Genomic DNA, 18608 nt, shown 5'->3' on the forward strand with positions numbered 1-18608 from the left:
CTATTTGAGGAGCAAAGTAACTGATTGTCAAAGTAGAGAGGATATAAAATGTAGACTGGCAATAGCAGGGAAAGTGTTTCTGGAGAAGAGAAATTTTTTAACATCCAGTATAGATTTAAAGTATCAGGAAGTCTTTTCTGAAAGTATTTGTATGTATTGTAGCCATGTATGGAAATGAAACATGGATGATAAACAGTTGAGGAGCTTTGTAGATCTCTTAACTAATGAGGAGGTACTGAATAGAATTGGGGAAAGGAGGAATTGTGGCACAATTTGACTAGAAGAAGGGATCAGTTGGTAGGACACACTGAGGCATCAAGAGGTCACCAATTTAGTATTGGAGGGAAGTGTGGAGGGTAAAAATCATAGGGGAGACCAAGAGAAATACACTAAGCAGATTCAAAAGGATGTAGGTTGCAACAGGTACTTTGAGATGAAGCAGCTTGCACAGCATAGAGTAGCATGGAGAGCTGCATCAAACCAGTCTCTGGACTGAAGACGACCACCACCACCACCACCACCACCACCACAACCACCACCAACAACAACAACAACAAAACAGGTACAGTGCTACAGACAACTTTTTATAGATACATCTACAATAAAAGTAAGTAATTCATGAATAATTTGCAAAAATACAGGCTGGAAAGCTGTGCACAACATACCTGTAGTAAATGAGAAATATAGCGTATTCTTTAACAGTCACAGGGTACTTTGAACCAGTGGAATCAGATTAAATTCTCTTCTATCCTGGATTACAAATGGGATCAGAAAATCACACTTAACTAAGATAGGACTGTACTTTTTGTGAGGTTGTCATAGTAAGATATCTATATGTTTGGAGTTCTTTGGTTAACGTTAAAAGGCAGCCTTGTGGGGTTGAGGCTAATGTGCCTAGTGAAATAAGATAGTGGTTTTATGTTATAAAAATTGCCTGTGTGCTAAGCAAATGAGAAGAAAAGTGTAAGTGTATATCAGTCTCTTTGTATCAGAGTACAGACTTGAGTTGAGGGTAGGGTGCCACTGGAATGATGCGGTTGCCTGAAGTGAAAAGTAGCAAGTGCCTGTGTTTGGATTCATCATGTGTGATCAGTGTTCTGTGCAATAAATTGTTCTAATTTAACTACTGTATTAAAAAAGTTCATGACTCATGAAAGTCAAAGTAATGAATGAATGAATGAATGAATGAATGAATCACTTTCTCATCTACATTGTACCTTATATCGTCATAAAGGGGAGCCAATGACAAGTGTTAAATCTCATAACAAACCGTACTATAAAATTCTATTCAAAGTCATCGGGGAATCAAAATTTATGTACTTTCAACAAAAAAATAAGCTCCTCCACCTACAAGATAAACTTATTTGGAACATAGCAACAAATGAAACTGAAAAACTGAATCAAGAAAATTAAGAAATTTCTTTGAAGACAGATGATTAACTGAACAAAGATAGCCCTAAAATTATACAAACTTCTTGTAACTTTGTCAGTAGCATATAATTTAGGTTTGAACACTTGCTTATCTGACAGCCCACAGTTCCTAAGAAGAGCATTGCAAAACAAATTTGATGTAATTCCACTTCATCCTACATCTCCAAAACAAAATTTCAATATTATCAACTCTCTCAAAAATAAATGTTCAGGTGGTTGTGAGAAAAGCAATAATAATCAAATATTGTTCAGCTAAACTTTGTAATATACTGAGATACTTGTATAATTAATCTTTGCACAATGACACTTTCGCAGAGATACATGCTGTTGCCAAGTCACTAATAATAAATCCCGTGGAGGCCCGGGAAAAGAATAGGCCTCCGGTACGTTCTGCCAGTCGTAAAAGGCGACGAGAAGAAAAAACCACTAATAGGGCTATCCCCCCTTTTAGTGTGATTAGTTGGTTCAGGACAGAACTAAAGAAGCCTCGGACAAGCGCCGTCATGGTCGGGGACAACGCTTGAACCCTATGACCGCCCACAATGGTAACGACACTGCTAGCCAACTGGAAAATGATTTAAATCCAAATAGAGGTGTTTTGCAGGATATGCTTCCTGCAACCACCCTAGAAGGAAAACAAAGACAGAGGATGAGATGGTCAGATGAAGTTAATCGACACCTCATGTTCTGTTATTACCAAGCAACAAACCTAGGAACCAACACAACTGGATACAGATCACAAGTACACACAACATTTATAACCAGATACCCAGAATTAAAATTTTTAACAGAACAATGACTAGCTGATCACATCCGTGTAATAATAATAAAAAAAAAAAAAAAAACAGGATACCCAAGTCAAAATTAGAAAACATCACACAACAAATACTGGAACAAAATAATGTGCAATCAGAAGAAGAAGAAGAAAATACAGTAATGGACTCAAACATCCCAGAGCAAACAAACAAAGAACAACACGCATCAGTTAAACAATCAGAGGAAAATGAAATCTTAAGACAGCCACCAGAACAAGCACAAATAGAACATGAAGTGACACATATGTTAGATATAGAAGAAAAATTTCAGCTGACATATATAGAATACAAAGACACAAATACAGACATTAGACCATTCTTGCATGGACCGCCAAATAACCCACAAGTCGAAACAACAATAAAAACTATCAACACAATCATACACAACAAAATAAATGAAAACACAACTATGGAAGAGTTACAACTACTGGTTTACATAGGAGCACTCACTACACTAAACATACACACTAGGCAGAGATCAGAACCAACCAACACACAGAAGAAACCCACAAAACCAGCGTTGCAACACAGGCTACAGATCAGAATAGAAAAACTGAGAAAAGACATCGGACAGCTAACACAATTTATAAGAAATGAAATGTCAGAAAAAAAACGAAAAAGGTTAGGTAAAATCTCACAACAAGAAGTGATAGAGCAATTAGATGAAAAGAAGCAGAAATTACAAGCATTGGCCAAACGACTTAGAAGATACAAAAAAAGTGAAAATAGAAGGAAACAAAACCAAACATTCAACACAAACCAAAAGAAATTTTACCAGACAATAGATAACACACACATTAAAATAGACAATCCACCAAACATAACAGACATGGAACACTTCTGGAGCAACATATGGTCAAACCCGGTACAACATAACAGACATGCATGGTGGATCCAAACAGAAACAGACACATACAAGATGGTACCACAAATGCCTGAAGTGATAATTTTGCAACATGAAGTCACCCAAGCAATTAATTCTACTCACAATTGGAAAGCCCCTGGAAAAGATAAAATAGCAAATTTCTGGCTAAAGAAGTTCACCTCAACACATTCACATCTAACTAAATTATTTAACAGTTACATTGCAGACCCATACACATTCCCCGATACACTTACACATGGAATAACTTATCTGAAACCTAAAGGTCAAGCAGACACAGCAAACCCAGCTAAATATCGCCCCATAACATGCCTACCAACAATATACAAAATATTAACTCCAGTCATTACACAGAAATTAATGACACATACAACACAGAACAAAATTATAAATGAAGAACAAAAAGGCTGTTGCAAAGGAGCACGAGGATGTAAAGAGCAACTGATAATAGATGCAGAGGTGACATATCAAGCTAAAACTAAACAAAGGTCACTACACTACGCATACATTGATTACCAAAAAGCTTTTGATAGTGTACCCCACTCATGGTTACTACAAATATTGGAAATATACAAAGTAGATCCTAAATTGATACAGTTCCTAAACATAGTAATGAAAAATTGGAAAACCACACTTAATAACCAAACAAATTCAAGTAATATCACATCACAGCCAATACAGATTAAGCGTGGAATATACCAAGGAGACTCACTAAGTCCTTTCTGGTTCTGTCTTGCTCTGAACCCACTATCCAACCTGCTAAATAATACAAATTATGGATACAATATTACTGGAACATACCCACACAAAATCACACATTTGCTATACATGGATGATCTAAAACTACTGGCAGCAACAAATCAACAACTCAACCAATTACTAAAGATAACAGAAATATTCAGCAATGATATAAATATGGCTTTTGGAACAGACAAATGTAAGAAAAATAGCATTGTCAAGGGAAAACACACTAAACAAGAAGATTACATATTGGATCACCACAGCGACTGCATAGAAGCGATGGAAAAAACAGATGCCTATAAATATCTAGGATACAGACAAAAAATAGGAATAGATAATACAAATATTAAAGAAGAACTAAAAGAAAAATATAGACAAAGACTAACAAAAATACTGAAAACAGAATTGACAGCAAGAAACAAGACAAAAGCTATAAATACTTATGCTATACCAATATTGACCTACTCATTTGGAGTAGTGAAATGGAGTAACACAGACCCAGAAGCACTCAATACACTTACACAATCACAATGCCACAAATATAGAATACATCACATACATTCAGCAACAGAAAGATTCACATTAAGCAGAAAGGAAGGAGGAAGGGGATTTATCGATATAAAAAACCTACATTATGGACAGGTAGACAATTTAAGAAAATTCTTTCTAGAATGAGCAGAAACTAGCTAAATACACAAAGCAATCACTCATATAAATACATCGGCTACACCACTGCAACTTCATAACCACTTCTACAACCCTTTAGATCACCTAACATCAACAGATATGAAGAAAGTAAATTGGAAAAAGAAAACACTACATGGAAAGCACCTGTATCATCTAACAGTGTCACACATTGATCAAGACGCATCCAACACATGGCTAAGAAAAGGCAATATATACAGTGAGATGGAAGGATTCACGATTTCAATACAAGATGTAACAATAAACACCAGATATTACAGCAAGAATATTATTAAAGTTCCCAATACCACAACAGATAAATGCAGACTTTGCGAACAACAAATAGAAACAGTAGATCACATCACAAGCAGATGTACAATACTAGCAAATACAGAATACCCCAGAAGACATGACAATGTAGCAAAAATAATAGATCAACAGCTTGCCTTACAACATTAACTTATAAAACAACACATTCCCACATACAAGTATGCACCAAAAAATGTACTGGAGAATGATGAATACAAATTATACTGACACAGAACCATTATAACAGATAAAACAACACCACATAACAAACCTGACATCATACTCACCAATAAAAAGAAGAAATTAACACAACTAATTGAAATATCCATACCCAATACAACAAATATACAAAAGAAAACAGGAGAAAAAATTGAAAAATACATCCAACTGGCTGAGGAAGTCAAGGACATGTAGCATCAGGATAAAGTTGACATTATACCAATTATACTATCAACTACAGGAGTCATACCACACAATATCCACCAGTACATAAATGCAATGTAGCTACATCCAAACTTATATATACAACTACAGAAATCCGTAATTATTGATACATGTTCAATTACCCAAAAGTTTCTAAATGCAATGTAACATATACCATACACTTAAAAGGAAGTAACGCTTGATCAAGGTCCGTGTCACTTTCCATTTTTGACCAGACATTACGTCCGAGAAAAGAAAGAAATAATAATAATAAGTATTATTATTATTATTATTATTATTATTATTATTATTATTATTATTATTACTATTATTATTATTTATTTACTTTCTCAGACGTTAAGTCTGGTTAAAAATGGAAAGTGACATGGACCTTGATCAAGCGTGACCTCCTTTTAACTGTATGGTATATGTTACATTGCATTTAGAAACTTTTGGGTAATTGAAAATGTATCAATAATTACAGATTTCTGTAGTTGTATATATATGTTTGGATGTAGCTGTATTGCATTGATGTACTGGTGGATATTGTGTGGTATGACTCCTGTAGTTGATAGTATAACTGGTATAATGTCAACTTTATCCTGATGCTACATGTCCTTGACTTCCTCAGCCAATTGGATGTATTTTTCAATTTATGATGTCAGGTTTGTTACGTGGTGTTGTTTTATCTGTTATAATGGTTCTGTGCCAGTATAATTTGTATTCATCATTCTCCAGTACATTTTGTGGTGCATACTTTTATGTGGGGCCATGTTGTCTAATTCGTTTATGTTGTATGGCAAGTTGATGATTTATTATTTTTGCTACATTGCCATGTCTTCTGGTGTATTCTGCATTTATTGTATTGTACATCCACTTGTGATGTGATCTACATTTGTTGTTTGCAAAGTCTGCATTTATCTGTTGTGGTATTGGGAACTTTAATAATATTCTTGCTGTAATATCTGGTGTTTATTGTTACATCTTGTATTGAAATCATGAATCCTTCCGTCTCACTGTATATATTGCCTTTTCTAAGCCATGTGTTGGATGCGTCTTGATCAATGTTTGACACTGTTAGATGATACGGGTGCTTTCCATGTAGTTTTTTCTTTTTCCAATTTACTTTCTTCATATCTGTTGATGTTAGGTGATCTAAAGGGTTGTAGAAATGGTTATGAAGTTGCAGTGGTGTAGCCGATGTATTTATATGAGTGATCGCTTTGTGTATTTAGCTAGTTTCTGCTCGTTCTAGAAAGAATTTTCTTAAATTGTCTACCTGTCCGTAATGTAGGTTTCTTATGTCAATAAATCCCCTTCCTCCTTCCTTTCTGCTTAATGTGAATCTTTCTGTTGCTGAATGTATGTGATGTATTCTATATTTGTGGCATTGTGATTGTGTAAGTGTATTGAGTGCTTCTAGGTCTGTGTTACTCCATTTCACTACTCCAAATGAGTAGGTCAATATTGGTATAGCATAAGTATTTATAGATTTTGTCTTGTTTCTTGCTGTCAATTCTGTTTTCAGTATTTTTGTTAGTCTTTGTCTATATTTTTCTTTTAGTTCTTCTTTAATATTTGTATTATCTATTCCTATTTTTTGTCTGTATCCTAGATATTTATAGGCATCTGTTTTTTCCATCGCTTCTATGCAGTCGCTGTGGTGATCCAATATGTAATCTTCTTGTTTAGTGTGTTTTCCCTTGACTATGCTATTTTTCTTACATTTGTCTGTTCCAAAAGCCATATTTATATCATTGCTGAATACTTCTGTTATCTTTAGTAATTGGTTGAGTTGTTGATTTGTTGCTGCCAGTAGTTTTAGATCATCCATGTATAGCAAATGTGTGATTTTGTGTGGGTATGTTCCAGTAATATTGTATCCATAATTTGTATTATTTAGCAGGTTGGATAGTGGGTTCAGAGCAAGACAGAACCAGAAAGGACTTAGTGAGTCTCCTTGGTATATTCCACGCTTAATCTGTATTTGCTGTGATGTGATATTATTTGAATTTGTTTGGTTATTAAGTGTGGTTTTCCAATTTTTCATTACTATGTTTAGGAACTGTATCAATTTAGGATCTACTTTATATATTCCCAATATTTGTAGTAACCATTAGTGGGGTTCACTATCAAAAGTGCTTTGGTAATCAATGTATGCGTAGTGTAATGACCTTTGTTTACTTTTAGCTTGATAAGTTATTCCTTGTGCAAGTGCATCAGGAACTGTGTATGGGTCTGCATTGTAACTATTAAATAATTTAGTTAGATGTGAATGTGTTGAGGTGAACTACTTTAGCCAAAACTTTGCTATTTTATCTTTTCCAGGGGCTTTCCAATTGTGCGTAGAATTAATTGCTCGCGTGACTTCATTTTGCAAAATTATCACTTCAGGCATTTGTGGTATCATCTTGTATGCATCTGTTTCTGCTTGGATCCATCATGCATGTCTGTTATGTTGTACCGGGTTTGACCATATGTTGCTCCAGAAGTGTTCCATGTCTGTTATGTTTGGTGGATTGTCTATTTTAATGTGTGTGTTATCTATTGTCTGGTAAAATTTCTTTTGGTTTGTGTTGAATGTTTGGTTTTGTTTCCTTCTATTTTCACTTTTTTTGTATCTTCTAAGTCGTTTGGCCAATGCTTGTAATTTCTGCTTCTTTTCATCTAATTGCTCAATCGCTTCTTGTTGTGAGATTTTACCAAACCTTTTTTATTTTTTGTCTGATATTTCATTTCTTATAAATTGTGTTAGCTGTCTGATGTCTTTTCTCAGTTTTTCTATTCTGATCTGTAGCCTGTGTTGCCATGCTGGTTTTGTGGGTTTCTTCTGTGAGTTGGTTGGTTCTGATCTCTGCCTAGTGTGTATATTTAGTGTAGTGAATGCTCCTATATCAACCAGTAGTTGTAACTCTTCCATATTATTATTATTATTATTATTATTATTATTATTATTATTATTAGCCCACCATATTAGTGCCTTAATTTTCAAAAATTTTTGAAAAGATGTACAACAGACTTTATACACACACTGTACAGGAAAGCACTCGGTAGTGAACAGTTTGAATTTCAAAAATAACTCAACTAAACAGGCTATATTTCATTTGAGAGACGATAAACTAGAATCAAAGAATCACAGATTACTTTAGTTATGAATATATTGTGACTTGGCCAAGACTTTTGATGCAAAGGTTAAAATATAACAATAGTAGACAGCAGGTTAATGCTTTTTGTCTTATTCAAAAGACAAGACAAAGTATGTATCAACTGAATCTACTTGCAGTTTTAGAAGTTGCAACTTTTGTACTTTTTTTGCAGATAAATGTGCACAGAAGACAGTGCTAGTGTCCGTACCGAAAAGGCAGCCAAGGAAATGTTCAAAAATTTCAGCAGAGGGTTCAATGCAAATACTCTTCTTCATATTCTGACAAGACATAGTACGTATAGCTTACAATTTCTCACAGAACTACGTAAGTTATAAAAGTAAGTGTTTTTATGATTGCAGATAGATTACAACCTCAATTGGAAAACACATTGCCTAATATTAATTAAATGCCTTTGTCAGCTATGTTTACAGCACACATTACTGATTTAGGTGATTTAAAAATGAAGCACTAACGAATTATGAAATCATTTTCTGGGGAAATTCAAGTTACAGGGATAGTATTTTCAGAATACATTAGTGCATTATAAAAAATATATCTGGTGTTAATCTTTAACTCTTCATAAAACTGGGAATTTTGGCAAGTACTTTACAATACATATATCCTCATTAATGTGCTTTATCACTTCAAATATTTCTCTATTCACAATAAAATATAAAATGCACAAATGTAACACCATGACCAAAAACACCCACTCTAAAGACTTCAAGCTCAACATTAGTACAGAAAGGAGTCTGACACATGGCTATTGATCTAGTCAACAATCTACCACAGGACGTTTAATGTCTTACATGATACAGTGAAGTGAAAGACTGAATGAACCTTCTGTTGGGCAACTCATCCTCCTCAACTGGAAAGTATCATCAAAGAGACAATTACATTTAATGCTTTTCAGGTTACATTATAATTACAATTAGCATGGTTATATAACAATATTTTTGTCATATCAGTGCATTGCAATTCAATAGTTTTTTTACTTCTTTCTACATCTCTGCTCACCCTCCAGTGAATCTGTCTAATATGGTTAATGTAATCTACTGCCTCTAAATGATCAAATAAGAAATGAAGCTTAAAACAACTCTTCAGAGAGAGAGAGAAAACCTGAATTATGTAGTGAAAGTAAGTGTAAAGATAAACTGCTTTCATTGTTTAACCATTTTATTATTTCCACAGTCATTATACACAATTTTCTTGGAGATTACTACAAATATTATGTTATCACACAGTTGAAATAGTAACAAATTATTGTAGGTAATCATTCGTATCTAAACATACTGACAGAATAATATATGTGGTGCACTTGCAGACAAGGAGATGTCTTCATACTGTTGTTCAGCCTTCAAAACTATCAATGATTTTTATTTTGGTTTAGGTTATGTAATGGTGGTACTATACTATTGGAGAGATAATAGAAAACTCACAGAAAAATTAAAATAAACCAGATTTTAGCTGAATGTAGTCCTATTTGAAAAGCAAACAGTTTCATTGAAGAGTTATAGAACAGCAATATCCTTCAGTTACAGTACTTTGTACATCAAGTTCTTACATAACAGGAGTATCTCCACTGTAGACAACAGTAAAACAAAACCATATTGGTTTGCAGAGATTCACACATACTGATGTACAACAGCTTGAAGAGTAGATGCCAGCCCACCACCATTACAATTGACATTTTACTTCCAAATATGTAGGTCATCAATGCACTGTGATGTATTTACTTTTGTCAGGCATTAAGGTTCTTATCAAGATTTCATCTAAGACATGTTCTGCTACAACTTATATATGCCTGACAAGTAGCCTCTTTCAGTTTTCATAAAAAGGAATTACATCTTTACACTGTGAAAAAGACTGTCACACAAAGATGAGCGCAAAAAAAAAAAAAAAAAAAAAAAAAATCTGGCCCCACAGTCTTAGAGAGACACCTTTTTGAACTACAGACATTTATGTTCATTAAATGAAAACTATTATCTTAAGCAAAAATAAAGTGATTATATGCCTACTATATTTTATATTTTGTTGCTAAATATTATAGTTTGTCAGTATAATTTATCTATATATTTTTGGTTCTTATGTGAGAAAATAGCTTCATATTTTAGGAAGCCAGCAGTTATAACAATTTTAATTAGAAGAGTTTCCACATCTGAAACCAATTCTGCACTACAGGATAGCAAAAATTTAACAATGACACTGTACTCCATTTCATTCACTTCAAATAAACATAAAACCATGTGACGTATCCCAGATTTAATAAAAAGTTCTACAATTATGCATATCAACCTACTTTTGCATACACACGTCAGCAAGTAACTAATATTTAAAACATAAGCCTTCAATGAAAAAATCTAATGATAAATATTTATTTACATTTAATAAGCAACATATCTTGAGACAGAAATATTAAGAACTAGTTCAGTCCTCAATTGTTGAATTAAATTCTGCCAGTTGATTCTTGACATCCTCATAGCTGACCAAGGACTGAAAGAAGAAATTTTACATTCACACATTAAAACACAGCATGGTATTACACAACCTGTATCACTGAAACAAGATACAAAAGGCATTGTGTAATATAGAAATACTATGATAAAGTAACATCAGTAGCCATTTACTGACTGCAGGGAGGCAATTGACAAATATAATAAAATTTAAGAACTGTATCCTATAAAAATAACAAGGAGAATTAAGTGAAAATTCTTTTCTCTGAAGAAACAAATGTCCCATCTGTTTCTCTCATGCTGTTAGTCAAGTTACATGCATATTTTACAGTACTAGCATGTTAATTTACTCCCAAGGCAGTTAGTATTACAAGTGCACATCCAAACTAAGTTCATGATTAGTTTCTCTCCACATGGCATGTGCAAAAGATACAGTACAGTATGTCTACAGCAGACAGTGTGTTTTGTGATGCAAGTTACATATTAACAACAGGTATACTGCAAAAATCTCCCAACTGCTCAGCAGTCTCTCAGAAAAAGAAAAACAGCAAGAAATTAGTTTTAAAGCTGAATGTTGATCCTCAACAACAAATGCACAGCTGGCTTTGTTAGACGATTTTTTTCCCTAATGGAGACACCTTTCATGACTAGTAGCAAACAACTGCCACACATCAGGTCGATACCATTATATGAGAACAGTTGAAATCTTGCGTCAACATCCATACAGCTTTGTATTTCCAACTAATAAATCTTACTACAATTAGCTGTTTTCATACACTGTTCCTTCTCTTATTCCAGTGAGACAGCTTCAGTAAGTCTACTTTTGTCATGTGAATTTAAATACTTTTTTGGTTTCGAATTATTCTACTTATGTTTCTTCTTTCTTTCAGTTAACAGTGAGACCACTTCCAAAAATTGCATTAACATTTAGGGAAACCTGCTAGGGATAAATATTCATAAAGAGGAAGAAGAAAGTCCACAGGTTCTGAACTACAGATACTGTACTGTATGAATACGTATCTATACACTGCAGAAACTTCTTTCTGCACCTGTAGTTTAAAGTTTCTTTTTACATGCTCTCCAATTACTATACACTAAAATGTAATATTACAAGAGCAATCCAAGTATGCTAACACTAGTTTCAAATCTACAATCAGATTTTTATTTACCTATTCCAATCAAATGATTGACCTTACATACTTACTTACTTACTGCAAACAGCTATGCAATACAATCTGACAGAGCAAATAAATTTTTTCTGGTTTGTTACTGTGAAGAAACTGAAGTTGCATTGTCTCCTTCAATTGATGAAGAGAATAAATTTTAGGTCTAATTTTTCAACAAAAGTAGTGATTTCTAGCACCACTCCTCTCTCCCTATCAGGATTTCATTTATATCAAAGTAAACTGCATTCTGCTATAACTATGTACAATATTGACAGAACTCACCATTTATGCTGATTTAAATGGCTGTTTCCTTATCTTCCTGAGAAAAAGAATGACAATTTTGAGATTTTTTTGCACTGATTTCCTGAACAAACATCACATTCAAATAATCTGTTCCATAATCTATATACAGAGAAGTATATTGCATATAGCATGTAATGTAGTTCCATAAAAATGGGCCACATGAAGGACATTGCTATTTAGGGATCAAACTGTTTCCTCTACTAGTCACTGAACTTAATTTTTGTTGCAACCTATGCCATTACATACAAAATAATTTGTCATTTCACAACTAAACAAAAAAAAAAGTATTTTTTGTATTGCGAAAATTGAACAATTTAAAAATAATTTGTATTATGTCAATAACAATACAACATTCTCAGCAGTACCTGCATCCACAAGCCTTTTCAATAAATCAATTGTGCCTTTATATAAGTAACATTATCAATGTTTTTGAGTTTATCTTTAAATTCGTGACTGACTGACCTAAACAGAAATGAAATTCAAACTGTTTGCAGATATTAAGCTGATATATTAATGCATTTCTTCACTTACAGTCTACCTAGAACAAACCTACTGCCCATAATTTTCCTATTAAATCCACTAACATGTTAGAATGCAATCTATAAAGTAAATGAAAGACCTACAAAACAGCTAAATTACACAAGGTGTTAAGCACAAATGATCAGGAAAAAGAAAGAAATTAAATCTCTTTCCTTCTCTCTCAATGCCTTCAATACTAGAACTCTGCAATAAGACATTTGACAAAAAAGTTGTGTCTAAAGTTGTCTTATGTTTCTTACTTCTGAAGGCAAGACAATAAGACCAGCATTATTTAGCGCAAGTCCTTTTTAGAAATTGGTATGCTATATGCCTTCACATGCACTTTCAGCAATATACTTTGAATATAAATTTTATTTGCGTAACCTACAAGCCTTTCTAAACAATGTGAAGAGACAGACATTAAACTACCACACTAAGTCTACACATGCACCTGAATTACATAGTGTGTGCTCCCAATTATTCATGGGTGGGTTATCTGGCTTTCAGATTATTCATACATAAAAAAATAAAAAAAGGACCAGCAGCATGGGTTGCCAGCTGCTAGGGGTAGAGAAACACTAAGCCAGACCAGCAGCAAAAGACCACCGCATCGAGCTGTGCCCGAGCTTACACAGCCATCAGCCGCCAATGCTGCTGCTACTACCCACCTAGTAATATTATCCCATGTTTTTCTATTATTCTTCATCTTCTCCTCCTCAATACTCTGAATAATCTGGAGTACATTGCACATTTAAAAAAATAATAATTGTAAAAGCTGGCCATTTTATTTCTGCAGCATTAAAATGCCTGCACTGATTCTCACTGTTCAATGCATAGTCTTAGGATAGTCCTCAGATAAGTGTGGTACCTTAAAGTGTTTGTCTTACATTCTACTTAGCAGGAAATTCATGAGTACCAAGTGACAGTGAAGATCAATTTTCCCTAGGTCACTTCAGGTTTAACTACTACGGCCCAATTGGAAATAATGTGCAGTGGAAGAATTTAAACACTGTACCTTTGCAAAGCTTGAGTGTTGTATGGTTAGGTGCAGGTGTTCTGCAGATATAATTGCAGTAAGCTGTTGTTGCAGAGAGGGGAATAAGAATGGTACTGGCACAGCCTACCTCTCTTCAATAGCAACAAAGGTGCTGTATATGTTATGTTCTCATTCAGGGCTTCACTACAGCAGATACTGTGTATATCATTAACCTGGGTTAAATACAAAAACCTTCCCAGTCTGTTTTCTCTGCTATTTATTGGACTTAATTCTTATTGCAACCTATGACTAAAACTCAGATGAACATAGTAGTAAGACCATTCTTCAGAGTGTGTTATGGCCCGAAATTTCACAGTTTACCTATGTTAGCAGTACTTAATTTTGTGAAGAGAAATTAGACAAGCAATCACTCTACATTAATTATGGTAACAGCTTAACATTTTTCTCCTATTAAAGTGTAATTTAACAGGTTTTTTCTCATCCAGAATATTCTGAAATATTACCTTTATGCACATAACATGCACAGGATTTTAATAGAGCATCAATGCTCTAATTGGTAATACATATGTAACAGTGCATTCAAATTCAGCTGAATTATAAAAGGTAGGATTGCTCGTTGGCAGTATTGTATCTGCATAACAAACAATCCATCCACAACCATTTATGGGTGCCACTTATAAATGAATTTATATACAGGATATACAAGACAGTTACACCTGAATCAACCCTTTCAGGTTAATGAAATTTGATTGCAAGCTGCAGAATGTTCTGTAGTGAGCAAACTTTACTAATAACATTGTATGCAGATAAACTGTGAAAACCAAATTAAAACTGTTATTTTTGTGGCATGCTTTCAGAGATACAGCTGTTTCTCCCATAACCCGTGTTGCTGAAACAATGTTAACTGGTACAGTGCAGTTACTCAAAATATATAATCCATGCAATCATGGAGGTAATAAGTTGCAGCAGCCTGAGTAATATCATCTTTATCTGCTTTGTTCAATTACACAGGTTATATAAGAAAGTCCTTAGTGGTGAGAGATCATATTCTGTATCTGATACCTGACAAACAGTAGTTACATGTGTTGTCTTATTCCAGCAAACATTCTGTTCATAGTGAAACGTAACATCCATGAACAGTTACAGCATTGATAATTTTCTGTGTTCTCAGCAAATCTAGTTACAAATTGTGTAGTGAATAACACAGCTGAATCTTAACTTTCCTCTAGCACTAATGTTACTACCAAACAAAAAACCAAATACAAATGCCACACATTATGTCCATGAAAGACAAAAAAGTTAATCAATATAACATCACACCAGGGCAACATTTGTTAAAAGCAGGCTGTGAGATTGTATCTAAACTGCATATTTTTTGGAAGATTAAATTTACTCTTTCATGCCACTGAGTATCATTAGATACTCACCTCACCAATCCAGATTTTCTGAGAAATATTTGTTAGCTGATTTCAGGCCATCAGGAGTCTCACTGGAGTATGTATATACTTCACAATATGACAAATCACACAGCTTTATAAGTGGAAGTTCATGTACCACAATACTTTGACCATGACAGAACAAAGTTTCTTAGATCAGTGTCTCAATTTTAACATGTTCATTCTGTTGAAGCCAGCTATGCGTTTCAAATAAAATGTGCAGTCTGTAGTAAATCATTTTTTCCCCTTCAAGTACATTATAGCCAATGAATATATGATTAATTATTTCATTTATACACATTTGTTTCTTGAATATGTTTCATTCTGAATGACAACACACAATACTGCACAGTACTTTGAAACTGTACAGCTGCTTTAACATTAATCACCAGTTAATTATTACCCACTTAATGTGTGGACACAGATTGCATGGTGAGTCAAGTGCAGCATGCTACTCTAACACAAAATGAGTGAACTGAGAATAGCAATTTCACATCTAAGTGCATTGTTGATTGTTAGTTTGCTATATGCACAAGCATCGTTGATCAGCTTTTAAGCAGTACATGGAATAATGACTTTAACTATTCTTAGAATGCTTCAGAAAAAAAGAAGCCATAGATATATTAAATATATTTACATAATTAACAAATGAAACTGAGCAGCATAGGCTAAGGATGTACTACACAATTTACCAACAAAAAGTAAGAATCAAAATAACCACATGATTTTGTAAAAATAAAGATCCTATCAATGGAGTAGTTTGTTTACAATATCTTCATAAAAAATTATCTTCCAGCAAATATCCCAGGTATATGGATTTTTTAGAAGATTATCTTTATAGATGGACAAACTACTCTATGACAGGTGCCAATAAAGAAGCCATTAAATCTCTAAAAATGATCTCGATTTGAAACTTCTCTAAGCCAAAACTGCTGTTGTCTTGGCACTAACAGCACGACAGAAACACCTCAGATCCATATGTTTATGATTTTAGACTATCTAGACTTTTTAGTTATCTTATGGTTCACAAAGAAAGGACAAGGCCCATCACTAGAATATATTGTTTATTTCCTGAGTGATGAAATATAGGAAAGTCATTTGTAAATTCTCCATATGCAATTTACAATGTTTGTGTATGTCCAGGCATAAAATTAGTTCTTTAAAATAAACTTCTTTAGGAACCACCCATATACCAAGTAATGCAAAAATAACTTAATAGTGTTATTTTTGTGTGACTGAGAGCCCTATTTGATTCCGTATTAAGGTTAGTAACTAAATAAAGACAATGGCTTCCTCATGACATTACTTGCATAAAAAGAGGTAACTAAATAAGATATGGAAAAACTTACAAGCAGTGTGCAGTGAATAAAGAAATTATTCTTTATAGAAATGATGAAAGAAACGTAACTGCATACTAATTTTGCAACAATTTAGTAAATATAATCATGCAGTGTAACCCATGTGAATGGGAATACTGACTCCAGATTAACATGCTATCATCTTACACACAATACTATTACAAATTCACATGTAACTGAAGTATGTAAACATTTAAACTGCAAGAAATACATTAAAAATGACATTACTGCTACCATACAGTCCCAACTGCCACAGATATTTCTAAAGCACTATACAAATAATGCTACGTAAAAAAAGAATGATATGTAATACATGCCTGTAAATTACAACACTTATAAAATTAGGGTAGTCAAATAAACACACGGAGCGAAACTTTATCATATGAAGAACAGCTGTTTCTGTTACACTTGACGTACCTCCCACATAGTTGGGTCCCAGTCAGGGAACAATGCAGTGAAGCTAACAGGTTCTTCTCCTTGTTTGACTGTGATGATAACACTCCGATCACGGCGTCTATCACTGGGATCCGTCTTCAAGTAGGTCTGAGAATAAAATGAAAGGCTTTTCTCAGGGAACATTTTTTTTTTACTGGCACAACCAGTGTGTTTAAAACTTTATTTCATAGTGTTTTTGACATTTAACAATTACAGCACATATTATATGGGAATATAAAACATACAACTCTATAAACTATTGTGTGTGTTCCAGAATTACATATAAAAACACAACACTTCATTTAACATTTAAATAAAACAAGAAACAACAGACCCCCCCCCCCCCCCCCCACACACACACACACACACACACACACACACACACACACACACACACACACACACACACACACACACACAGAGAGAGAGAGAGAGAGAGAGAGAGAGAGAGAGAGAGAGAGAGAGAGAGAGAGAGAGAGAGAATTACCTCAGCCATTTTGAGGCTCTTTTCCTTTTCTTCTTGTGTTGATCTGCTACCAACCCACACATAAATTTCATCTCCAGAGTCCAGCACCATGATATCATCTTCATCCAAGTCCTGGAAATGGAACAGTGATAAATACTTCATACATTGCATATGCTTCAGCATTTGGTTGACACAGACCAGTGGAAACTGTTATTTACTGAGAAATTTTAGGAAATATTCCACGTTAAGGTGGAGCAAATGGTAGGGCACAAAACTTTTGCTATCGTGACTATTAGCATATCACACATAGCATAGTGAAATGTGAAATTCCTTTATGCACGTTACTTCTATTCAGAGTCTGTTGTTCATCTTTGTACAAGTGTTGGTAATATCTTAGTCACAATGAATTTGTACCATGTTTCTGCTTTCTGCTAATACCAAATCAATTCCCATACAATTTCAAATTGTCATCAACATTATAAATTGATTTATAAGGATAATCAAAAACACATTTGTCTGAGGTGTGCCTATCCAGGTTTCACCCCTAAACTTAGCCTTCACTGGATGATATACTGTAGAGCCAAAGAAACTGGTGCACCTGCCCAATATCGTGTAAGAGCTCGAGGGGTTGGAGATCTCTTCTGAACAGCATGTTGTGAGGCATCCCAGATATGCTTAATAAGGCTCATCTCTGGGTAAATTGGTAGCCGTTGGAAGTGTTTAAACTCAGAAGAGTGTCCCTGGAGCCACTCTGTAGCAGTTTTGGATGAGTCGGGTGTCGCATTGTCCCGCTGGAATTGCCCAAGTCCGTTGGAATTCACAATGGACATGAATGGAGACAGGTGATCAGACAAGATGCTTACGTATATGTCACCTGCCAGAGTCATATCTAGATTTATCAGGGATCCCATATCACTCCAACTGCTCATGCCCCACACCTTTACAGAGCCTCCACCAGCTTGAACAGTCCCCTGTAGACACACGGGGTGCACGGATTCATGAGGTTGTCTCCATACCTGTACACATCCACCCGCTCAATACAA

At 34.3% G+C, this 18608-nt stretch overlaps 1 protein-coding gene across 2 annotated transcripts in view; it reads right to left on the reverse strand.

The window, feature by feature from the left end:
• Positions 1-9590: 9590 nt before the first annotated feature.
• Positions 9591-18608, reverse strand: part of LOC126470465 (gelsolin, cytoplasmic) — a 298993-nt gene continuing 289975 nt past the window's right edge. The window contains exons 16-19 of one of the 2 annotated variants that reach the window (XM_050098325.1): positions 17587-17697; positions 17082-17207; positions 12334-12370; positions 9591-10925 (exon numbers count right to left, since the gene is read on the reverse strand). In XM_050098325.1, coding sequence (XP_049954282.1) covers positions 12347-12370; positions 17082-17207; positions 17587-17697 — 261 coding nt within the window. In that variant the 3' untranslated portion in view covers positions 9591-10925; positions 12334-12346. The remainder of the gene's footprint in view (positions 10926-12333; positions 12371-17081; positions 17208-17586; positions 17698-18608) is intronic. The other variant, XM_050098324.1, reaches the window with a different exon arrangement.

This window comes from Schistocerca serialis, chromosome 3, assembly GCF_023864345.2.
Source record: "Schistocerca serialis cubense isolate TAMUIC-IGC-003099 chromosome 3, iqSchSeri2.2, whole genome shotgun sequence".
Taxonomy (NCBI): Eukaryota; Metazoa; Arthropoda; class Insecta; order Orthoptera; family Acrididae; genus Schistocerca; species Schistocerca serialis.